The sequence below is a fragment of the Eptatretus burgeri genome, chromosome 16 (assembly GCF_056783735.1).
Source record: "Eptatretus burgeri isolate ZD-2024b chromosome 16, Ebu_testis_v1, whole genome shotgun sequence".
NCBI classification, from domain to species: domain Eukaryota; kingdom Metazoa; phylum Chordata; class Myxini; order Myxiniformes; family Myxinidae; genus Eptatretus; species Eptatretus burgeri.
Genome location: NC_140976.1, coordinates 25,720,620 through 25,743,149, shown reverse-complemented (window position 1 = coordinate 25,743,149; position 22,530 = coordinate 25,720,620). Strand labels below are relative to the sequence as shown.

General features: G+C 40.9%; 1 protein-coding gene across 10 annotated transcripts in view; it reads right to left on the bottom strand.

Moving 5' to 3' along the window:
- Window positions 1-22,530, bottom strand: part of LOC147010737 (autism susceptibility gene 2 protein homolog) — a 473,526-nt gene that overhangs the window by 225,186 nt on the left and 225,810 nt on the right. For 8 of the 10 annotated variants that reach the window (XM_085859271.1, XM_085859277.1, XM_085859269.1 and 5 more), the window contains one exon: window positions 16,221-16,313. The exons of the other annotated variants lie outside the window; for them this stretch is intronic. In XM_085859271.1, the coding sequence (XP_085715397.1) occupies window positions 16,221-16,313 (93 nt within the window). The remainder of the gene's footprint in view (window positions 1-16,220; window positions 16,314-22,530) is intronic. 10 annotated transcript variants of the gene reach the window in all.

The window sequence follows — 22,530 nt, the reverse complement described above, 5'->3', positions numbered from 1 at the left end:
GCCGAAGGGAATTTTGAAAATGCCAAACTCCTTGGGAACCCAGAGACTGCACAGCAGTATTAGCATTTTTTTTTTCAACGTAGATAATTTGGAATTCTTTAAATACAAATTCTGTTTTAAAAGTGCATTATTCAAAATATATCATGGTGATCTGGAATCTTCATTTTAATCGTATATCCATGTATATCGTATATATGTCTTAAATTTTACCTTTCTCATTAAAAAAAAATGATTTGTTGATTTGTGCTCTATGCTCAACTGTATTTTAAACCTTGTTTATGAATGATTTATAAAAGTCCAAATCTATCTATCTCTATCTCTATCTCTATCTCTATCTCTATCTCTATCTCTATCTCTATCTCTATCTCTATCTCTATCTCTATCTCTATCTCTCTCTCTCTCTCTCTCTCTCTCTCTCTCTCTCTCTCTCTCTCTCTCTCTCTCTCTCTCTCTCTCTCTCTCTCCCGCCTCCCACACACCTTCTCTCTCTCTCTGTGACCCCACACATTCTCTCTCTGTGCCTCCTCCTCCTCTCTCTTTCGCTCCACCCCCCTCTTTCTGTTTCCCCCACCCTCCCCATTCTCTCCCTCCCTCCCCACTCTGCAATCCTTCCAACCTCACTACGTGCTCCCTGCCCCGCCTGCCCACGTGCTCCCCTATCCACCTCCCCATGTGCTCCCCTATCCGCCTCCCCACGTGCTCCCCTATCCACCTCCCCATGTGCTCCCCTATCCACCTCCCCACGTGCTCCCCTATCCGCCTCCCCATGTGCTCCCCTGTCCACCTCCACATGTGCTCCCCTATCCGCCTCCCCATGTGCTCCCCTTTCTGCCTCCCAAAGTATGGGAGCGGCCATTGTGGAAAATGTCTCTAAATCTGGAGTTTAATGCACCTGAAAGTCACGCACCCATATCATACTTCATTGGAAAGCTTATTATCTCTACTTTCAGATTCGGCATGATGTGGAGTTCACAGGTGGTCAGGTTTCTGTAAAACTGGAGTCTTTGATCGGTGCATATCAGTGTCTTTGACACACATTTTACAATAGCCAGGAAAGTTTAAGGTGACATGAAACCATTTTAAAGCTCCTATTTACAACATGTATGGGCATCATATGAAAAGTAAAATATGTTTATCGGCCTGTACTAAATCATAAACTCAGTTCGCAAGTCATTTCTGCTCAGGAAATCATGTTCATCTTCGGCAGTTTATCCTGTTTTGAAAATAGAAGCTGATGATGAAATCGATACCAACTCATGTTGACATGATGCATGGCTTCCTTGTGAGTCATACAGAAGTTTTAAAATGATTTTTAAAATCTATTTTACAATGTAACATGTCAGACTATGATGAAGTTTGGAGATTCATAACTAGTGCACCAAAAGTTGAAGTGGAAAGAATCCAGCAGAGCGTACACATTCCAAGTGGAATCATCCCTGTGAAAGAAGGAGGATGCTTCGTCCAAGAAGGGGATGATAACATAGACATCAACACAGAAACAATAGATGACAACGATACCTTTCATTCCATGGCCAGAGTAATGTTTCAACAACAGATGTCTGGAGATCAACACAAATGTGCTATCCCTGTCAAATGCTGCAAGGAAAAGAGACTACCTCTCACAGTTGAGACAGACCCACTTATGCAACCTCTGCACTTTAACAAGCTGAGGGTGAGACCGGAACCACCAAGCCTTGAGAAAACCACGAACAAAATCTGCATGCTCCAGGCTGGCAGGTGTGTCAACATCTATGACAGACACATCAAGGGTCATTGTGACAATTCTTTCACGTGAGGTTCTTCCTGTGCCTAAGGATCTGGTATACAGCACAAGTTAACGAGTCCCTTTTTGAAGAGGTTACAATAACAAGCTATCTGAATGCAAGAAAACTTACACAGCTGTTGCATATGCACACATTATGGATGCAAAACCAAGTGGCATCAAGACTGTACACACTATAATCTTCTTCTTCTTGCATATGGCAGCTTAGCTGCCGGGTAGCTATCATTTTGTTGGGGCACAGCTATGCCACTGATGCAGTGCCCCTAAACAGTACACTGGTGCTCATTTCGCCGACCTCAGAAGGATGACAGTCTGAATCAACCCCACTGATGTTAATTCAGTGGCCGACTGGGCTCAATCCCAAATCCCAACCCTCGGATCCCAACCCAGCCACCCTAACCGCTAAGCCAACGCCAGGCTTTTTATATATGTTTATATAAATATATTATGTCTGAACTTGAATATGTCTTTCAATCCTGAAAATGTCACACTCTCACTATCTTTCTCCAAAAGGACTATCTCATGAACCCCACCCCCCCCCCCATCTACTTTCTTAACAATCCTCTTGAGGAGGTTCAGTCATTCAAACTTCTGGGTCCCACTATCAGCCATCATCTTTCTTGGGCAAACCACATTTCAAAGTTGGCCTCCAAAGCAAGCTGCCGACTGGGCATTTTTCACTGTACAAAGTCCTTCCTCGGCACACCTGAACTCCTATCCACTGACAAGGCCTTCATCTGCAGCTTGATGGAGTACTGCTCTCCCCTCTGGGCTGGCTCCCCTGCCTAAAACCATGCTCAGGTTAATGCTGTGGAAACCAAGACTTTCAAGATCATTGGAATCTCTCATGATGAAGCTGAGTTAATGGGCTGATCACTTCACCATCGCAGACAGATCGGTGATCTCTCAGTCTTCTAGCACCTCCTTTATTGTCTGGCACCCTCTGTTCTTTCCATGCTTTGTCCCCCCCCCACCCCCACCAGGTTTCTGCAAGGCTTCCACGGTCCACCATCAACCCTCTTCTTGTAAAACTTCCTCAATCCAGGATCACTGCTTACCTCCACTCATTTGTTCCTCTTTTTCCCCATCTGTGGAATCAACTTCCACATCCTCTTCTTTTTGGAAGTACTTCCATAACCTCTCTCATACATAAATAAATAAATAAATAAATAAATAAATATAAATAAATAAATCTTGCCTGTGACACATGCGTTGGCAGGCTGTGATTCTACTTCTTCAGTTGGAATGGGGAAGAAATCAGTCCTTGAGGTGCTCCAAGACAGAACAAAGGAATTCAGTGACCTCACAGCTATCATTGGTCAGGATGAAAAACCTGCAATAGCTGCTGCCACAAAGTTTGTTGGTGCATTGTATGATCAGAAAGGATGGGTAAAAGGACAACACAACAACCTCAATGAACTGATAGTCAAATTGGCATCTCAAAAGAATGCCAGGTTGTTGAAGCTGTCTCCATGTGAAGACAGTTTTGAGCATCACACGAAGAAGGCATCATGGCAGACCACAATGTGGATGAATTCAAATATTGTAAATGCAGAAGCTTGGTACCCCATTAGATCATGGGTCGAAGAGGGAAGGTGACAGCTTGGTGCCAATATATTATAATGGAACTATGGAATGAGAAGTATTCGAACTCGAGGATCTGATTTGCTCTTGTGGAGGAAAAAAATAATATCTGCAGCAGCGGTTGCATGTGTAGTCACAGCAAAACCTAGCTTGTACCGAGCTGTGCCCATGTTCTGGGAATGAGGACTGCAAAAATAGTCATACGCATCACAGTGAGAGTGAAGACAGCGAATAACTGGATAAAGCAACAAATTACACAAAGTGCATACTCCTGTATGAGCTTATACGTGCAACTGAACCACATCCGTGTTCATCGCTAAGAGTTCTGTTAATTTAAAATGATGTGCTTGTTGGCAAAACATGTGTAATTTTGTGGTACATGTATTCTAAATTTTAGTTTTGTTAAGAGATAACCATTTTGCATGTACTGTACATGTGTATTGAAAGCTGAAATGATCTCATGGATTTTATTGGTTCATGCTACCGACAACAAATGGAACATTTCGTTATTTGATGTTTATGTGCATAACTCACATTGTTGTTCATAAAAACCATGAAATAGTGCTGTAAATGGGAGCTAGTATAAGCAACTTAAATATAAGTTGCTTAAATATAGGCCTAAGTTGCTTATATTCGTGGTTGAGAAAGTGATTAATGGTACAAAACCCTGCTGTACTATGATATGATGAATTTTGCCAAAACATGAAAGCTGTTCATTAATTTTATAAATTACCATAAATGTGAATAATTGTGAAACATCGCATGAGCCATATACAACCAAATCACATTCTGGGAATATTTCTGAGTAGTTCAAATTATTTGATACTATCACAGAAGTACATTTGTCGCTCACTGGTGAGGCTGAGGGTCACTACACTTATGGGTGTTTGGATGAAATCCTGACCACATCCCACTTCCATATCATACCTAATCTAAAAGTAGAGATGTTAAGCTTCTTAACGATGTATGATGTGGATGCATGACTGGTGGGTGCATTAAATTCCCCAAAATGTTACGCTGGCCGCTCCCCAATCCACCTCCCCTATCCACCTCTCCGCCTGCTCCCTACTCCACCTCTCTGCATGCCCCTTTCACTATCCTAGCAGCACCATTTTGAAGCGTGTCTCCATATTTGTGCAGGTTACGATAAGTCATGAGACATTTGAGTTTCCTACAACGTAACAGTGTATTCTGAAAGCATTGCACAGCTCCACCATCTGGGTTTCTTCACCATACATTTTGTAAACTGCAAGCATGATGCAAACATCATATATATATATATATATATATATATATATATATATATATATATATATATATATATATATATATATATATATATATATATATATACAAACAATGTCAGAGGAGTTTAAAGATGTGTATGCTCAGCAGATGTGGGGTTTAAATAAGGAAAACGCTCTCCGTTGTCAGAACATTGCGAGAGTAGTCTTTTTAAATCGGTCAAAGAGAATCATGGGCATGAAAAACATGATTGATCTCAATTTTCAGTTTTGTCCACCAATGACATCGCCACAAAAATAAATATGGCCCATTTCTCCCCTTCTCGCAGCAACAGAATTTCAGAAGGGCTTTGCGCCCATCATTCGGAGGACAAGGATCTAAGGAAACATCTTCACTCTACGTCTCCTCCATTAAAAAAAAAACCGAACATGTAGAATTGATAATGGAACCGTTGAAGGACTGTTCCAGCACTCATTCCGAGTGCTTTTTTGGCACGAGTGATGCAGCGCGGAACACCTGATCACAAGTTTCTGTGTAACACAATTACCTCCGCCACTGGAGGTGGACGGAGGTTATGTTTTCACCCCTGTTTGTCTGTGAACAGGATATCTCAAAAAGTTATGGGCGGATTCGGATGAAACTTGGTGGACAGTTTGGATGTGTGACAAGGAAGAATTGATTCGATTCTGGTGAAGATCTGGATCTGGAAATTAGAATTTCTAAAGTGATTCTTCACCATTGAGAGATTATGGCACCAAAAAACGATATGTCGCATGGTATTTCAAAAAGTGGATGGGTTGTGCCAAAACTCGGGGGATCAGTTCAGTAGGTGACAAGAACAAGCCGATTAGCTTTTGGTTAAGGTCTGGATGCAGATCTGGTTTATCAGTGGTGGACAAAACATAAACTGTTCAGCCTGGCAGAGGTATGCGCTCTACTGAGTGCCATTTTCGTTGCCTCTTGCAATAATCATTCAGCAAGAGGAACTTGTGCACCATAAGGCTTTGGAGGTGACAAGTGGCATTCTGAGAAAATTTGAAACAGTCATGCCAAGACACCAGCGTGTGGATCATCCAAAAAACACACACTGATTACATTCGTAAACAATCCATGATAATGGCATGTCTATCAAAAAATGAGAGCAAATATTTTATGAGTCCAACAAAATGTAAATGTGCATTTCAATAAAAAAAGACATTTTCAAAGCTTTTCGACTTGCACTCCTCGGGATAAGCAGATGAAGAAGAAGCACAAAACTCTCGTTTATAAAGCTACAATGTGATGTCCTCAACGTTGATTGGCTGAGAGAAAGAAAGGACGAGATTACCTGATTGGTGGAACCATGGACCATCATGAATAATGAGTAGGAGGAGGTGAATCACCAAAGTACCGGCAGAAACATTATGCTAATTAGCTGAGGGGTAGTGGGTGGTGGTATTCATGATGACTCAATGTTGACTGTGGTAGAGTTGTCACACAGTCAAGCCATCATAGTCATCATAATCATTTATCTATTCTGACTATGATGGCTTGACTGTGTGACAACTCTACCACAGTCAACATTGAGTCATCATGAATACCACCACCCACTACCCCTCAGCTAATTAGCATAATGTTTCTGCCGGTACTTTGGTGATTCATCTCCGCCTACTCATTATTCATGATGGTTCACCTCCTCCTACTCATTATTCATGATGGTCCATGGTTCCACCAATCAGGTAATGTCGTCCTTTCTTTCTCTCAGCCAATCAACGTTGAGGACATCACATTGTAGCTTTATAAACGAGAGTTTTGTGCTTCTTCATCATCTGCTTACGGTTTTATCCCGAGGAGTGCAAGTCGAAAAGCTTTAATGATGTCTGTTTTTATTGAAATGCACATTTAAAATGAGAGGAATGAAATAATTGGACAACTTCAAGCAGGGTATTCCATGAGCCATTAGGAAAGGCTCTTCAATGTGAAGAGGAACTGTTTATGATCTCAGAAGACATTATCAAGCCACTGGATTAACAAGAGATATGTCAAGAAGTGGGCATCCCAGGATAATGACTCCAACTCAGGACAGAAACATTCGCACAACCCATCCTAACAATCGGTTTATGCTCAGAGTATGATAAACACACTCCATGGACTTCACAGGATAAATGTCACCACCGTCTTTGGGCATCTCCGTGATGCAGGACAGGTCAAAGCTTGTTGTCCTGTTCAACATCCAAGACTTGCACCACTCCATCGAAGCATGCTTGCAGTAGTCAAATCAGCAAGTGCAATGGACACGGAAGCAATGGGCAGGCGTTATGTTCAGTGATGAATCCAGGTTTCTTCTTGAGAGGGCAAGGGGGCTATGCATGGGTGTACAGAAGACGCAATGAGCGATATGCCACGGTCTGTGTCCAGGAAGCTGCAAGTTTTATACATACAAGTGTCAGGATGTCGGGTGGTATTGCTGAAACCTTCCACACAAACCTGATCTGTATCCATGGCAATCTGATGACAAATAGATAAATTAATGAGATGTTACAGCAACACATGTTGCAATCCTTTCAACAACATGGTCCAGAAATCACCTTTATGCATGATAATGCTCCTCTTGCTCACAGGGCATTCAAACAAGGAACGTTCTTGTCAATGCCAACGTTAATGTCATGACACAATGGCCTGCCTTCTCGTCAGATTTAAATCCGATTGAATATCTCTGGGATATCATTGAACATCGAATATGAACTTTGCCAAGACAGCCACAGACCTATAATGATCTGGAACAGGACCTGATTTGGGTGTGGAATGTCATTCCCCAAGCTCAGATTCGAGTGCTCATACGGTCAATGCGACGAAGGTGAAATGTAGTGATTGCTGCCAGAGGTAGAGATACTCGGTGTTTACAGTGATACTTCCACGTTAGATGCTTATGTGGAAACATTCACCACAATGCAGCATTGTGTGATTAGAACACAAGGAAATGGACATGTCATTATTCAGCATTTACATCTGTTAGAGGTTTGCACCTCATTTGTATCCCATGACATCTCATCAATGAATCAAATTAGTGACAAGCCCATGTTTGTTATTTTATGGCAGAGAGTGTATACTTCATGTGAATGACAAGGACAATAGCACCCAATGGACAAATCAACAAATAACGGGACATTAATATGGGATCACGAGCAAGTGTTCATATGGAATGCCAAACAGGCTAACGCACATACAGATACAAGTGCGATATTGACATGTAATCACAAAATAGATTCACAAATTGTGAATGCAAGTTTCAGGTCATGGATTAGTTAAATGCTTGGAAAATATCCTAGCGTGGTTACGTGCTTGTGCATCTTCAAATTTTGATTTAGCACATGCAGCAGTCAACTTGTTGGTCACAAGAATCATCACTAATTTCTTCGACAACCATCAGCCTCAGGGTATTATTCATTCTGAACTGTCAGGTCCTGATCTCACATCGCCAGATTTGATTTAATTGGTGCATCTATCCATGAATACATTTAACGTTTTTTTCTAATTCGATGTTGGTGCATCAAAAACGTTATTTATGCTTTTTGAAAAAAAAAAGGGGGGGGGGAGTAATCAGCTCCGTCTGTCTGTCTGTCTGTCTGTCCGTCTGCCAGGCTATCTCGTACACAGTTGAGCAGAAATTCACCAAATTGGTAGTTATGATCATCACATGGCACGAAGGTGCAAGAGCAGTATCATTTTTGGCTCCACCCCCTTGAAGGTGGGATCAAAAGGTCAAATACTCAGCTTTGATTCTTCTCACATTTATTTATTTATTTATTTGTCTTGACCAACTGATTTTTCCTTTGCTCAGCACTTTAAGATTTATTTTTATTTGAAAAGTGCGATGTAAATAAAAATTATTATTTTTATTATTATGAATTCCAAAAAATGCAATTATGGCCACATATTTAATCCATTTTTTAATGAAACATTGCATATGCAATCAACATTGGGGATGCATGAAATATGTAACAATTTTTTTGGATTTAGCTCCAGGTTTATGCCCCAGGGGGTGGGGAGTTAGGGTCACGGGTCAAAACAAAAAAAAAAGTTAAACTGAAAATTTGATATTGGGTCAATCCTGGTGGAACTTTTTGCCATCTTTCAACTTTGTTTGAGGTGGGAAGCATGGGGATTTGTGATGGTGCCATCGATTTTGCTCTTGTTTGTTGTTGTAGAAAGAGTCCAGGCTCACAAAGGAACTAGAACACAGAACATCCCAGGACATAACAGAACGAAAGTAACAATGGAGAAGGATGGTGAGGGTGTCACACCGACAGCAGGGTAGAGGGACAAAATAGAGGTAAACCTGGAGGAAGAAAGGACATGGGGAAAGAATAAGAGCAGGGGGAGTAGGACACAGAGGGTGAACAAGATGGACACATGAGCAAACTCTGTCACAAAAGTGGAAGGGAAAACAAGGAAAGAAGAAAAAAATGGAATTCAATTTATACAAATAAGGTAAAAAAAAATTGGGGGGTGGGGGGGGGAGGATTTTGGGGGCTTTGGGTGGGGGAATTGAGGGAATTTATCACACCAGCCCAACACAGTAATTTATTTCTGTTTGTTAAATTTCTACATGACATTTATCTCAAATACACCAACACTTACAGCAACACACACAATTCAGGGTCTGCCAAGCAGGCACGTTAGACATCGGCCATTATGGAGCTTGCACTTTTAGTGTGAGACATTTCTGTGGATATGGCAAAAACTCAATAGTCCAGTGGGCTGTCACCGCATAAGTGACGAGGTCCTTGGGTTTGAGTCCCAGGTTGGGTCAGAATTCTTTCACTCCAACCCCATGCAGGAATTTGTACCTGTTCATTAAATTTCGATATGAGGTTTATTTCTAACACACACACACACACACACACACACACACACACACACACACACACACACACACACACACACACACACACACACACACACACACACACACACACACACACACACACACACACACACACACACACACAAAAACACACACACACACACACAGACGTTGGCTATTATAAACCTTGCAGTGTTAGGCCTAAGTCACATTTACTCTACGGCGAGGATACGGCGGCCGTACGCCCTCTGAATTGACAGAAACGTGCGGCGGCCACAGAGTTTCTGCGGTGGCCTCAGGGTGGCCCTACGCCGTTTGGCTATATTTTACAGGCCGTAAGGTCGCCATGGAATTATAACGCGGAGTTATAACTTTTTTCATTTCTACGTTCGCCGTAGCAATTCGACAAGCCGAAAAAAAAGAACTGGTAAAAAAAAAAAAAACCCACTCGTTACCGTCCGTCTGGCTGCACGTTCGCCTTGCGGGCACCTTACGTCTGCCTTGAAAATTCAATGGCCGCCGCAGGGACGCCCTAAGGTCACCGTGCGACATCAAATCAAAGACCGTACGGCACCCCCACGTTTTCGGTCTCCACAATTTATAAATACGCCGTGCAGCTACCCAAAAAATAAAAACAAATGTGACTGCTACATTGTGTGACCGTGGAAATACTGCGGCCACCCTATATTTGCTAGTGGCCGTAGATTTTGGAGACCCCACGGCTGCCGTGGCAAATGTGACCTAGGCCTTAGTGTGAGAAATTTCTGAGGTGATCCTGAAGACTCAATAGCTCATTGGGCTGTCGCTGTGAGGTCCATGGGTTGAAGTCCCAGGTTGAGTTAACCCCACACAGATAATTATTCCTGTTTGTTAAGTATAGATAAAAAAAAAAAAAAAAAATATATATATATATATATATATATATATATATATATATCTATAAATATATATATATATATGTTTTTATACAAATATATGTATATATAAACATATATAAATATAAATAAATATATATATATATATATATATATATATATATATATATATATATATATATATATATATATATATATTGGATTCGCTATATATGAAATATCCCTTATTATCGGGTTTTCCGGCTGTCTGCGCGCGCGCGTGTGTGTGTGTGTGTGTGTGTGTGTGTGTGTGTGTGTGTGTGTGTGTGTGTGTGTGTGTGTGTGTGTGTGTGTGTGTGTGTGTGTGTGCGCGCACCGCGAGGCTCCACAGCACGAACCAGCGAACCGATTTCGATGAAACTTTGCCAACAGGTGGAATATACACTGGGAATATGCACGTTTGAATTTCATTGCTAGCAACCACCCGTTGCTGTGCAGCGGCCGAAAAACCGCGTACTGTATTTTCAATACTTGTCCTTCAGTTTTGAATGCAGAGAAACGAGACTTCGGAATTAAACACTTCGAGATATTTATAAAATTTACTCAAGCCGATTTTTGATTGAGGTTTAATTTTTCAAATGGTAATCCTTCAAAAATCGGGTGTCTATTTCCCGTCATTTAAGGTGTGTATACAGTGTTTGTAAGGAACTACACCATCGTTCCACCTTCGATCTCTCCTCGATCCAAACGTTATTGACCAAAGTGAAAAGGATCCAAAATAAATGGAATCACCGGCATTTCTGTCTTTGTGGATTTCTATTAATATGTTTATTTATTTACCGAAAACGATTCCACGACCCACACACCACCTCCAATTATTTATTTATTTACCGTAAACGATTCCACGATCCACACATCACCGTCAATTCTTTATTTATTTACCAAAAACGATTCCCCAACCACACACCACCTCCAATTATTTATTTATTTACCATAAACGATTCCACGATCCACACACCACCTTCAATTATTTATTTCGATACTGAAAACGATTCCCCACCCACACACCACCTCCAATTATTTAATTATTTACCGAAAACGATTCCATGACACACACACCATCTCCAATTATTTATTTATTTACCGAAAACGATTCCCCACCCACACACCCTCCAATTATTTATTATTTACCAAAAACGATTCCACGAGCCACACACCACCTCCAATTATTTATTTACCGAAAACGATACCGCACCCACACACCACCTCCAATTATTTATTTATTTACCGAAAACAATTCCACGACACACACACCACCTCCAATTATTTTTTTATTTACCGAAAACGATTCCCCACCCACACACCACCTCCAATTATTTATTTATTCACCGAAAACGATTCCACGATCCACACATCACCGTCAATTCTTTATTTATTTACCAAAAACGATTACACGACCCACACTCCACCTCCAATTATTTATTTATTTACCAAAAACGATTCCACGACACACCACCTCCAATTATTTATTTATTTACCGAAAACGATTCCACGATCCACACACCACCTTCAATTATTTATTTAGATACTGAAAACGATTCCCCACCCACACACCACCTCCAATTATTTAATTATTTACCGAAAACGATTCCACGACACACACACCATCTCCAATTATTTATTATTTACCAAAAACGATTCCACGAGCCACACACCACCTCCAATTATTTATTTACCGAAAACGATTCCGCACCCACACACCACCTCCAATTATTTATTTATTTACCGAAAACAATTCCACGACACACACACCACCTCCAATTATTTTTTATTTACCGAAAACGATTCCCCACCCACACACCACCTCCAATTATTTATTTAATCACCGAAAACGATTCCACGATCCACACATCACCGTCAATTCTTTATTTATTTACCAAAAACGATTACACGACCCACACTCCACCTCCAATTATTTATTTATTTACCAAAAACGATTCCACGACACACCACCTCCAATTATTTATTTATTTACCGAAAACGATTCCACGATTCACAAACCACATCCAATTATTTATTTATCGAAAACGATTCCACGATCCACACACCACCTCCAATTATTTATTTATTTCCCGAAAATGATTCCACGACCCACAAACCACCTCCAATTATTTATTATTTAAAGTGGGAGTGGCGTAGGAAAGTGGGCGTGGCTTACGAAAAATATTGTGTGGCTCAGGAGGTGTGGTCAAACAAGAGCATTGTGAGAAGTTTATCGGGTTTTCCGTGTGTGTGTGTGTGTGTGTGTGTGTGTGTGTGTGTGTGTGTGTGTGTGTGTGTGTGTGTGTGTGTGTGTGTGTGTGTGTCTATAACGCGAGGCTCCACAGCACAAACCAGCAAACCGATTATTTTTCAAATGGTAGTCCTTCAAAAAATAGGGTGTCTATTTACCGTCATTTTTTATGAGGAGTGCCAGTTGGCAAAATAAGCAATAGGAAAAATCTTGCCAGGCAAAGGAACAATTGTATGTGAACCAATACGTCTTGGCAATGAATCTTCGTTGGTGGATCGGTCAGAATGAAAAGCATCATATCCAGTGCTTTTCAGCTTTTTTCAGATTTTAGCTTTTCATTTTTAACTAATTTGTAAAAATTTCGAAAAACATGTTTTCACTTTGTCATGATGGGGTATTTTGTGTAGATCGGTGAAAAAATTGTTTTAAACTTAATCCATTTTAAATTCCGGCTGTAACAACAAAATGTGAAAAAGTTGAGGGGTATGAATACTTTCTGAAGGCAATATATATATATATATATATATATATATATATATATATATATATATATATATATATATATATATATATATATATATATATATATATATATATATATATATATATATATATATATATATATATATAACACATATGTAAATATGGGAAAAATTGGATTGAACAGACAGGGGAAGTTGGTTCCACAAGTGGGAAAAAGATGAACAAATGAGTGGAAGTGAGCAGTGAGTCTGAATTCTGGGAGTTTCACCAGAAAAGGGATGCAGTCAGACTGTGTGTACTCTGCAGAAATTGTCGTAAAAAGAAGTAGAAGACAGGAAGTAGTCGAAGACAGAAAGACCACCAACCCTTGTGTGCATTTACTGTTTATTAGCTTATCTGGAATTTAAATTCCAGATAAGGTATCGTCATCGTGCACTGTTCGTCCATCCATCCCCTATTTTGACTTTTCCAGCCTAACCGCTGGGCCGATCCAGCTGAAATTTGGCAGCAACGTTCCTCTCCTGACTGGTAATGGGGATTACAAAGCTTGTTCCAGTCACGCGACTTTAAGTACATCAAAATGGACGACTTCGGAAATTTCTTCAAAAATCTTTTCCAGACCCAAAAGTCAGAATGCCACCAAATTTGGGTGACAACATTAGGCCAAGGTAGGGATGTTAAATTGCTGGTCATGCTGATCACATGACCAGAAGTGTGTCAAAATGGCCAATCGTCAATTTTGGGGGAAATCACGTAAATTCCTTCAACAATCTTTTTCTCCAGACCCACCAGTCAGAATGCTACCAAATTTGGGTTTTAACATTAGGCCAGAGCCCAGATAAGCTACAGGTCCAGTGGTCCAATTTCTATTTTATCATATGGAGGAGTAAATTGGAGGTTTGGGGGGGTGGGGAGGGTGGGAGGGGGGGGGTTGGGGGCTAGTTGAAGCAATAATAAAGAGTATGATTGGCCAATATTACTTTCAAGATAAGAAGCTTTCACTGTACCTAAATCACATCTCACAATTTGTGTGGATTCCAAACTCTGTTGAACCCTTTCAAAAGATTCAACAAAGTTTCCATTTTTTCCTGATTAAACAATGCATTAATTATCAAACCAAGTGAAGCCATTTAAGCCCAGTTATCCCGATGTTCCCAACAGAAGAAGCCAACAGTTTGGGATTTGGAGGGCAACTCAGGGAAGGATTGTTCAGAATGAGTTGAGACAATGATATTGAGGAAGATTCTCTGACAAGGAACTCTGGCAGTTAGTTCATAGGTATTGGTGTCGCAGAATTTGTTTGAACATGAGAACAAGGCATATTCCACTTTAACGACAAGATAACTTTGGGCTTTGACCCTTTATGGAGCAAACACTCATGTGTGTCCACGCTGATATCATCGGTGTATGTTGTGTCACTCACTCACTCATTACAATGAAAACCCAGATTCAAAATCTATGTGCCGAGCTAATCAGTTCATGATTCCAAAACTATACATTATTCTCAAAAAATTAATGTTTCCCCCTCCTGTCCTTGTTATAATGTTATTCATGCAAGCTGCAACATGAATCCAACATCTCAAACATAATGCTCAATGTTTTTAAATTCCCACTGTGAATACAACACCCCACTAACGCAAGTCATTAAAGCATCATAAACGCCAGGCAGTATATGCATACGGATTATAGTGATCAGCCAAACAAAACATGGCAAGCGGCAATGGGGTAAGCATGACAAATGTGCACGAGCAACATCATACTGATACAGAAGGCCCTGTACAATACCTCGCCTACACGGCTGCACAAGGTCTTCACAATGCAGCCCTGCAGAATTATGGCGGTATGGGCTCAGCTGCCTTTAATTAAGCGGATCCAGCGAGCTGTCACAGTTGCTTAACTGGCAATAAAGGTGATCCAAGCAATTTATTAAGCAAAAAACATTATTGCAGACAAGGTGCTGTGTGCGGGTGGTAGGGTCAGCGAGCGGGGAAAGCGCGCGCACGGCTGGTTGAGGAAGCTTTAGCAGAGTGCTGATTTGCAACGTGCAATCGGCTGCGGTCCCACTCAGCTGGAGAAATGGAAAAGTTAAAAAAAAACATAAAGTCCTTACATCACGATCTAAAAATGCTCAAAAGACTGGCCATTTAATGAAAGGATTTAAAAACAAAAAGTTTGTTTTTTGTTTTCTGATTACTCCCATGCTCATCCAAACTGATCTCACATGTGTTTGAAATAGTCAGAATGGCCTTCTTCCCGACCATACAAATTACATGAATTTATACTATCTTCCTCTTTGCTTGAACATTGCAACAGTAAGTAAGGAAACAAGTGGAGCAAAAAAGCCAGAGGTGAAAGAAGTGGTGGTGGTGGTCGTTGGGGGAGGGGGGTGGATGGGAAGGTGGGGTTGGGGTGGTGACTGGTCAATGTTGTTATGAATTAACCCGTTTTTCATTTTGACAATGGCTTCTTCTTACGTCGATGCTTTGCTCAGAAACGTAACCGCGATGAATTTTCAAAATTGCTTTCTTTAACCATGATGAATAATTCATGGAGCCAAGGAATATTTCACCGGCTCTGCGAGAGATGCATCGAGTTACTGTGTGCGGCATACCATTTCGATTTAATGAATGACTGGCATGACATTTTTCGCTTTGGTGTAAACGCCGGGTCAGCGCAAAAAGCAGCCTTCGTTTTACTTTCAATTATGGTCCTAATCGTTAAACAGTACAACAACAACATGACAATCGGGCATACACAAGCTCTGCAGAAAGTACATGGTAAAAAAACTATTGATGGAACAGGTGGTTACATCAGAGTTCTGAGAGATCAGTGACAAATGTTTATCTGTGGAGCCACACAGATCAGAAAAGATACAAACGTTTCTAAAAAAATCATTCTTCCTCGCACGATGAACACCGTGTATAATCCAAACACGATGTTTCATTATCGGCCACAGACAGGCAAGACAAACCACAATTTAAATTGAGCCATTTAATCAGCAAGGCTCCACTAGCTGCCCATTTCTCCAATTTGCACAATCCCGCTCGCTCATTGCATACTCTCACTCTTTTTCTCAAGCTGTCTGATACACTGTGCCGGGAGTCAGCGGGCAATGAGCAGCGGTGAGCTTACCTCACAAGAAGGACCTCTTGAACCAGATCCGGACAGACCATTGGCGTCGCCGCCTCCGCTGTCCTCCACTCGAGGTCGCGGTGGTCCTTTCATCTGGCAAGTAGAAACAGACGAGTTGTGAAAAGTGTGAGTCATTGTGGCAGGGAGAGGAGGGATGTTTAATAAGGGAAAAATGTCACTAAGTTTTTAGCTCAGGGGATGGCAATGGGGCTTTCTTTTTTCCCTCTTCCCATTTCAAAAGGCAAATTATAATAGCAAATATGCATAAAAAACACCAAAGTAAGCAACTTTGCCTTCACAGCAAGTTGTTTTTCTGCTGAAGGAAGCAAAGTGCGGCTTTACGAGGCAGCCCGTTTGGATGGCAGTAAACAACCACACAGCACGGATGTTCCCAATACTCCTGGATGGTTGAGCGCGTCTTGGGCACCCCATTGGCGCCACGACAGAGTGAAAAAGGCCCAAATCCCCAGAGTGCTGATGCAAGGCTACAACCTTTCATTAGCCAGCCCAAAGAAAAAATAATAATAATAATATCCACGCAAAGAAATCCCACAGGACACGGCTCAGTCACTTCCGTTGCTCGTTAGCGACATGACCCAGTGCAGGGGTGAAGGGCAATTATCACGTCCGCACTGTCTTGTTATCTTAATTAGCCAACCTGCGAACTGCATGTCACCGGGGAGTTGCGTGGATAAAGCCCCCGCAAATCACCCTGCTTGTTCCCCTCAATTTCACACTCCTGCCGTTCACAGCGGACAGCGCAGTGAGGGACGACATGAATCTTAGACTCCCTCCTGATTGAGGTATCAGTGCCATTGGGAGGAGAAAAGACCAGGCAATACACAGGCAGTCCCTTACTCCATCTGTTGCTTCATCCTCGAGGAAAACGGACAAAGCTAGTCCCTTTATTGCATCGACCTCTCAATGGGATTGTTTGTTTTTTGGGGGTGTCTGTTTTGTTTTTTTCCAGAAGGCCACTTCGAACTTCAATGCCACAAATCCAACTGCTTGACATTCACATTTTTCTTTACTTGTGGGTTTGCAGTTAAACCCGCAAATTATCCTGCAATAGCATTTGATGCTCGTACAAATGTAATTTCCACCTTGATCTGGCAAACGTGCAAGATATATCTCAGCAAAAGCCTCCTCTAATTCAATGCACAGGTTGACCCATTTCAGACAATCTCATTTCCCTTTCTTCAATAAAAGCAAATATTACAAAAAACAACAACAAAGAAGCTCTTTATCAATAAAGCAGAAAATGCTCCCATGACATGGGCTGGAATTGTTTGGTCACCACAACAGTACATGTCTAGGCAAACTGATTGACAGCTATAAGAGGTTTTCTTTGATACTTAAAAGATTATAATGCACCTCTGGGCAGCAGCTGGTAACACTTCCAAAGCTGAGCTTTTTAAAATGTGAGCTCAGGTGACCGAATCGGGTCAGCAGAAACCCATTCTTTAATCTTCCCAGTGGATTAACTTGTCGCTTAATTGCTATAAATTTAAGACAGGAAAGGAAGCAAACAAGACGTTGTCCTGTGGGTGGATTGTAAAAGATCCAGTCGTGGAGCAAACAAGGTCGTGCACAGTAGTTGGAGGGGTATTATGGCGAGTGAAGACGACGGCAGGATAGGCAGTGGAAACTACAATGCAGTACAGTTTGGGAGGCTCTCTAGTGATGTAAGGAGAATGAAATATGCAGTTGAGAGTGTCGTACCGTACTAAGTGGTGTAATGCATGCGGGGAAGGCAAACTCTGTGTCCGCACGCCTTGCCGACACCAACGCCAGATACCACCATAGTCACCCTCTTCTACCCATTTTTTTCATCAGCCCGTCCCTCACGAAGCAGAAGACGGGGTTTTGCAATCACTTCTGTGTTTCTGTGTGTGTCTGTCCGGGCCGTAACTTTTTTACCATTTGAGTTTTTGTCATCAAATTTTCAACAACGCTTTATTTTGAGAATAAGGAGAAAACAAATTAATAATTTCTAAAACATATTTTTCATTAATTATAATAATTATTATTATTATTATGTCACGTGGACTTTAGTCCAGTGAGCTCATGCGATTGAGCATTATCCGTAAGTGAGTCAGTGAGTCTGCAAACAGCAGTCATTATCGTTTGAACCAAACACACGATTTTGATGACATTTGACCACAAGCTTCATATCTGATGCTGAACAAAGGTTTGTTGACCATATCAAAATCTGCGCTCAAGAAGGGGTTCTGCAGGGAGGCAGTTTTGACACCCCAAAAATAGGTTTTTGCCCTCATCGCCGAAACTACACATATGATTTCGATGAAACTTCACCACAACCTTCATCACCCATGATGTATCAAAGCTTGGTCAGAGCATTAAGAAAAAAAATAACAATCAGGATCTAAGGGGGTCTGCGAGTGGTTTGAGTGACTGTTGCTCCTGATCCAGGTGAGCTTCAGGACTCGTGGTCCTATTTTTGTTATTCTTCGACCCTTTTTTTTTTTTGCCCGATTATTTTTTTAAACATTTTTTTTCTCAGCAACCATTTGTTCGATTGACAAATTTTTCAGGGTAGGTGCAACCCACTATGGAAAATATTTTAATGATAATTGTGGTGTCGTAGGTCACATGGTATGGCAGCCATCTTGAATGAAACGCCAAAATAAATATATATATATATATATATATATATATATATATATATATATATATATATATATATATATATATATATATATATATATATACATACATACATCTGAAACCGATGATCGGAAAAATTTGAAACGTGGCACATCACGTTCTGCTTCTAATGGGGAATTAAGGATTATAAGGATGACGTCATAGTTGAAGTGGGAGACCAGCCATAAATGTTTTAATCAAAATCCTTGTTTACCGTTGACATTCAGTGTCAACAAGCAACGAGTCCGGCCGTAACATTCTCACCAATTGAGCTTATGTCATAAAATCTTCAACAAATCTTTATTTTGAGATGTTGGAGAACACAAATTAATAAAATTTGCAATTTTCTTTTAACTGTCGCTTTTGTCAAGTGTAGTTCGAGTACAAAGACACGGACAGGCTTTGCATTTTGGGACACTTTGTAATTATTTTTGCATCCCACTTTCCCTGCCCTCATGTTTATTGTAACCAGGCTTGCAGTCACGGTTAAGTTAGATACAAGATGTCCCATGTGTCGCATGAGACCCTTGTTCAGCATTTGCATTCTTATGTAGGAGCATCGAGCTTTGTGTGCATTAGTTTGTAGATTCAATTTTGCTCCCACGTCCTTTTTTATCAGCAAAATCATTGCATTTAAATCTTTAGCATGGAGACGTATTGTTTTCCACCATTACAACATTGCACAAAGCCATGAGAAGGTGCTGGAAAACAGCCGATGTACAATATAAATTATACCATCACTGCTTAGTTATCCTGGGCTACGCCCCACATTCGTGGGGTTTTCAAGCCCCTGGCAATGCTCGCCGTGGAGAATGGCTTCACACCGTGTGCATGCAACAGCATAAAACTGTAAAAGAACAAGCTTGAAAACATAATAATTATTACCAATGCAATATAAAAATCGGCCATACAGTGAAAATGAAACACAAGAACAGATTATAATCAATCTACCAACCAAGACACTTCTTATATCACACCGATTAAAAGCCAAGTCACACCGAGAACTAATACGACAATTGTGAAACAAATTGCTCTTACACATATTACAAGTATCAGTTACATCGGAACGATACATTTTACGATATTCTCGAGAGGTAGTGAAAGCTACTGCCGTGATAGCTTACGGGGCAATTTTATTTCCTGCAAGAATTAAAGGATCCTGAGTTCAAATCCCACTCGGCTGTTGAATTAATACCAGGTGGGGTTGACTCTGCCTGTCATCCTTCCGAGGTCGGCAAAATGAGTGCCGGCTTGCTGGTATCCTGTGTCGGAGTGGCGACCTGTCCAGGATTGTGCCCAATAGCCAAGGAGACTGCTTAGGCAGCACCAACGCTCTGCACAGAGTATGGTCCCAATGGATGGATGGAAGAATGAAAGGGATATCGGCTCCATGGACCAATCAGTGTCCGTGTTTACATGTCATGTCAGCCCCAAACGTGTATTTTGGTGCCAGAATGGAGCAGGACAAGCACAAACTGAAGAACCCAGTTTTATCGTATGTTAAGCCTCACAGGCGATATTGAAAGATGTGCGAAAGGAGGAAGATGCTTTCGGAGAAAAGGAAGCAAGAATGTTGATCGACACCTTCCAAACGATTTATCGAAGCCCCTTTCTTATTGTGTGTGACAACACAAGAAAATATTCATGATTATAGTTATCGTCCTCAATTGACAGCGTGACTGAGCATTTAGAGTAAAGTCGATGCGTCACAAAATGGCTCTCCACATTAGAACGCCACATGTAAATGGAACATCAGCAAATACTTCCGTACACATCCAACAACTGAGAAAGTAAATTCGTGCAGTGAAGAATGGTCGAAAGGTGGAAAACACAAGGAAATTAGACACAGGTGGAGGCCATTCAGCCCATCATGGGTCAACACTGCGCCACGTCAACACCGCACTAATTTATCAACACTAGATCATATCAGAAAATGTAAAATGTTTTTTTTTTTTTAATTAAGTGTTTCTTGTGTTTTTTTGGTAGTTTTTATTTTTATTTTTCCAGGGGAGGGGGCAATGGCTTGGATAAAAAAAACACACATCAAACACACAACACCCATTGATGAGACCCCCACCAACAGCACTCCGTACACATCCACACAATCAAAGATCAATGCTCAAGCTTCATAAAAGTCCTGCCAACATCCCTATACCCCTCTATCTCCAAAACTTCCAAGGACCTATCTAATTCCAATTTAAACACAGGGAGAGGAAGCAATCTATAACCGACACCGGGTGGATGCTCTCGAGGCAGAACAGCACAATGTTGCTGCCACACCACAACACTTGACGATATGACCCGATTCCAATCTGAGTCAAGTATTGTGGTTAAAAAAAAATGTTTACAGTTGCTAAATATTTCAGAACATCACAAGCAAAAACATTAAAAAATAATATTAATAAAAAACGTTTTTTTTTTCTTCAGAATACATGCCCATAGAAGAAGATCAGAACTTTTATAAAAGATGAAGCATTCACACACAATTTAAATAATAAACGTGCCAAGACATGGAGAGTTCTCGAAACATGGCGTTCTGATATAGCAATACTCAAAAGGGGTGGCACCCAAAATGGCTTTTAACACGTCGTCGCTTGGGCTAAATATCTGTGTCAAAATAGTCGTTTGAACACAATTTTCTGCATTTAAATGAAAGAGTGGCAATTTCAAAATTATTAACCATAATTTTGTGTTCCTGGATGCAAATCTGACTCATGGTAACCAAACGAAAATATACAATTTGTTGTCTATTTGACCGCGATACATTCGGCCATTATTTATCCAAGCTCTACCAAACCTGACAGCAGGACTAAGGGTCACACGATGGAGGTTGGAGCAACTTAATTTGCTCCCTCCCAAAGGGGGGTTTTCCACCTAGGCCAAAATCCATGTTCAGGTGTAAAGACAGCTTATCGTGGTATTTTTCCAAGACTGTTTCTCGTAACAAAAGTAATAACACCACCAATAACAACAGCATAATATTAACGTGATAACAAAAGAATATTAATACTAATAATATCCCCTCTCCACAAGGGTTTTCTTCCTCCTGTGACAAACACCATGTTGGCATGTATAAATAGCTTATCATGGGGTTTCGAGCCAAGATATACTGTAATCTATATACCCCGAGATGGTAATAACACAACTCTTCCTGCCTCTCCTATAGAGAACGGGTGTACTAGTATAGAAAATATGAGACATATACATGGATGAGAGGTGATGAGTTCTGAGAATTTCCTGTTAATACAAGTGAGCGGTGGTAGTAGATAACAATAAAACAAACACACATACGTAAGCAGGCACGCACACACGCAGTTCTCCTTTAAGCAAGAGATGCAAAAATCGATTATAATTCCTCTTACGTGGCCCTGGAACGGAACAAACAATATATTTATAACAGCACTCATAGGTAAATATAATAATTTTAAAAGTTGATTTTAAACCTACTGTGCAGTCACAAGCCTCAGATATAACCTTCCCATCGCTGTTAAGATGCACCAGATATGGCGTCTTCCTCACAAAACATCTGCCGCTCACAGAAATATCGCTGGCACAAGCTTTGTGTTTTTCACATCATAAACATGTCCTTTTTCAAAGAGTTGATAACCATTACTTTGTGAGTAATCCCACACAGCATCATCTT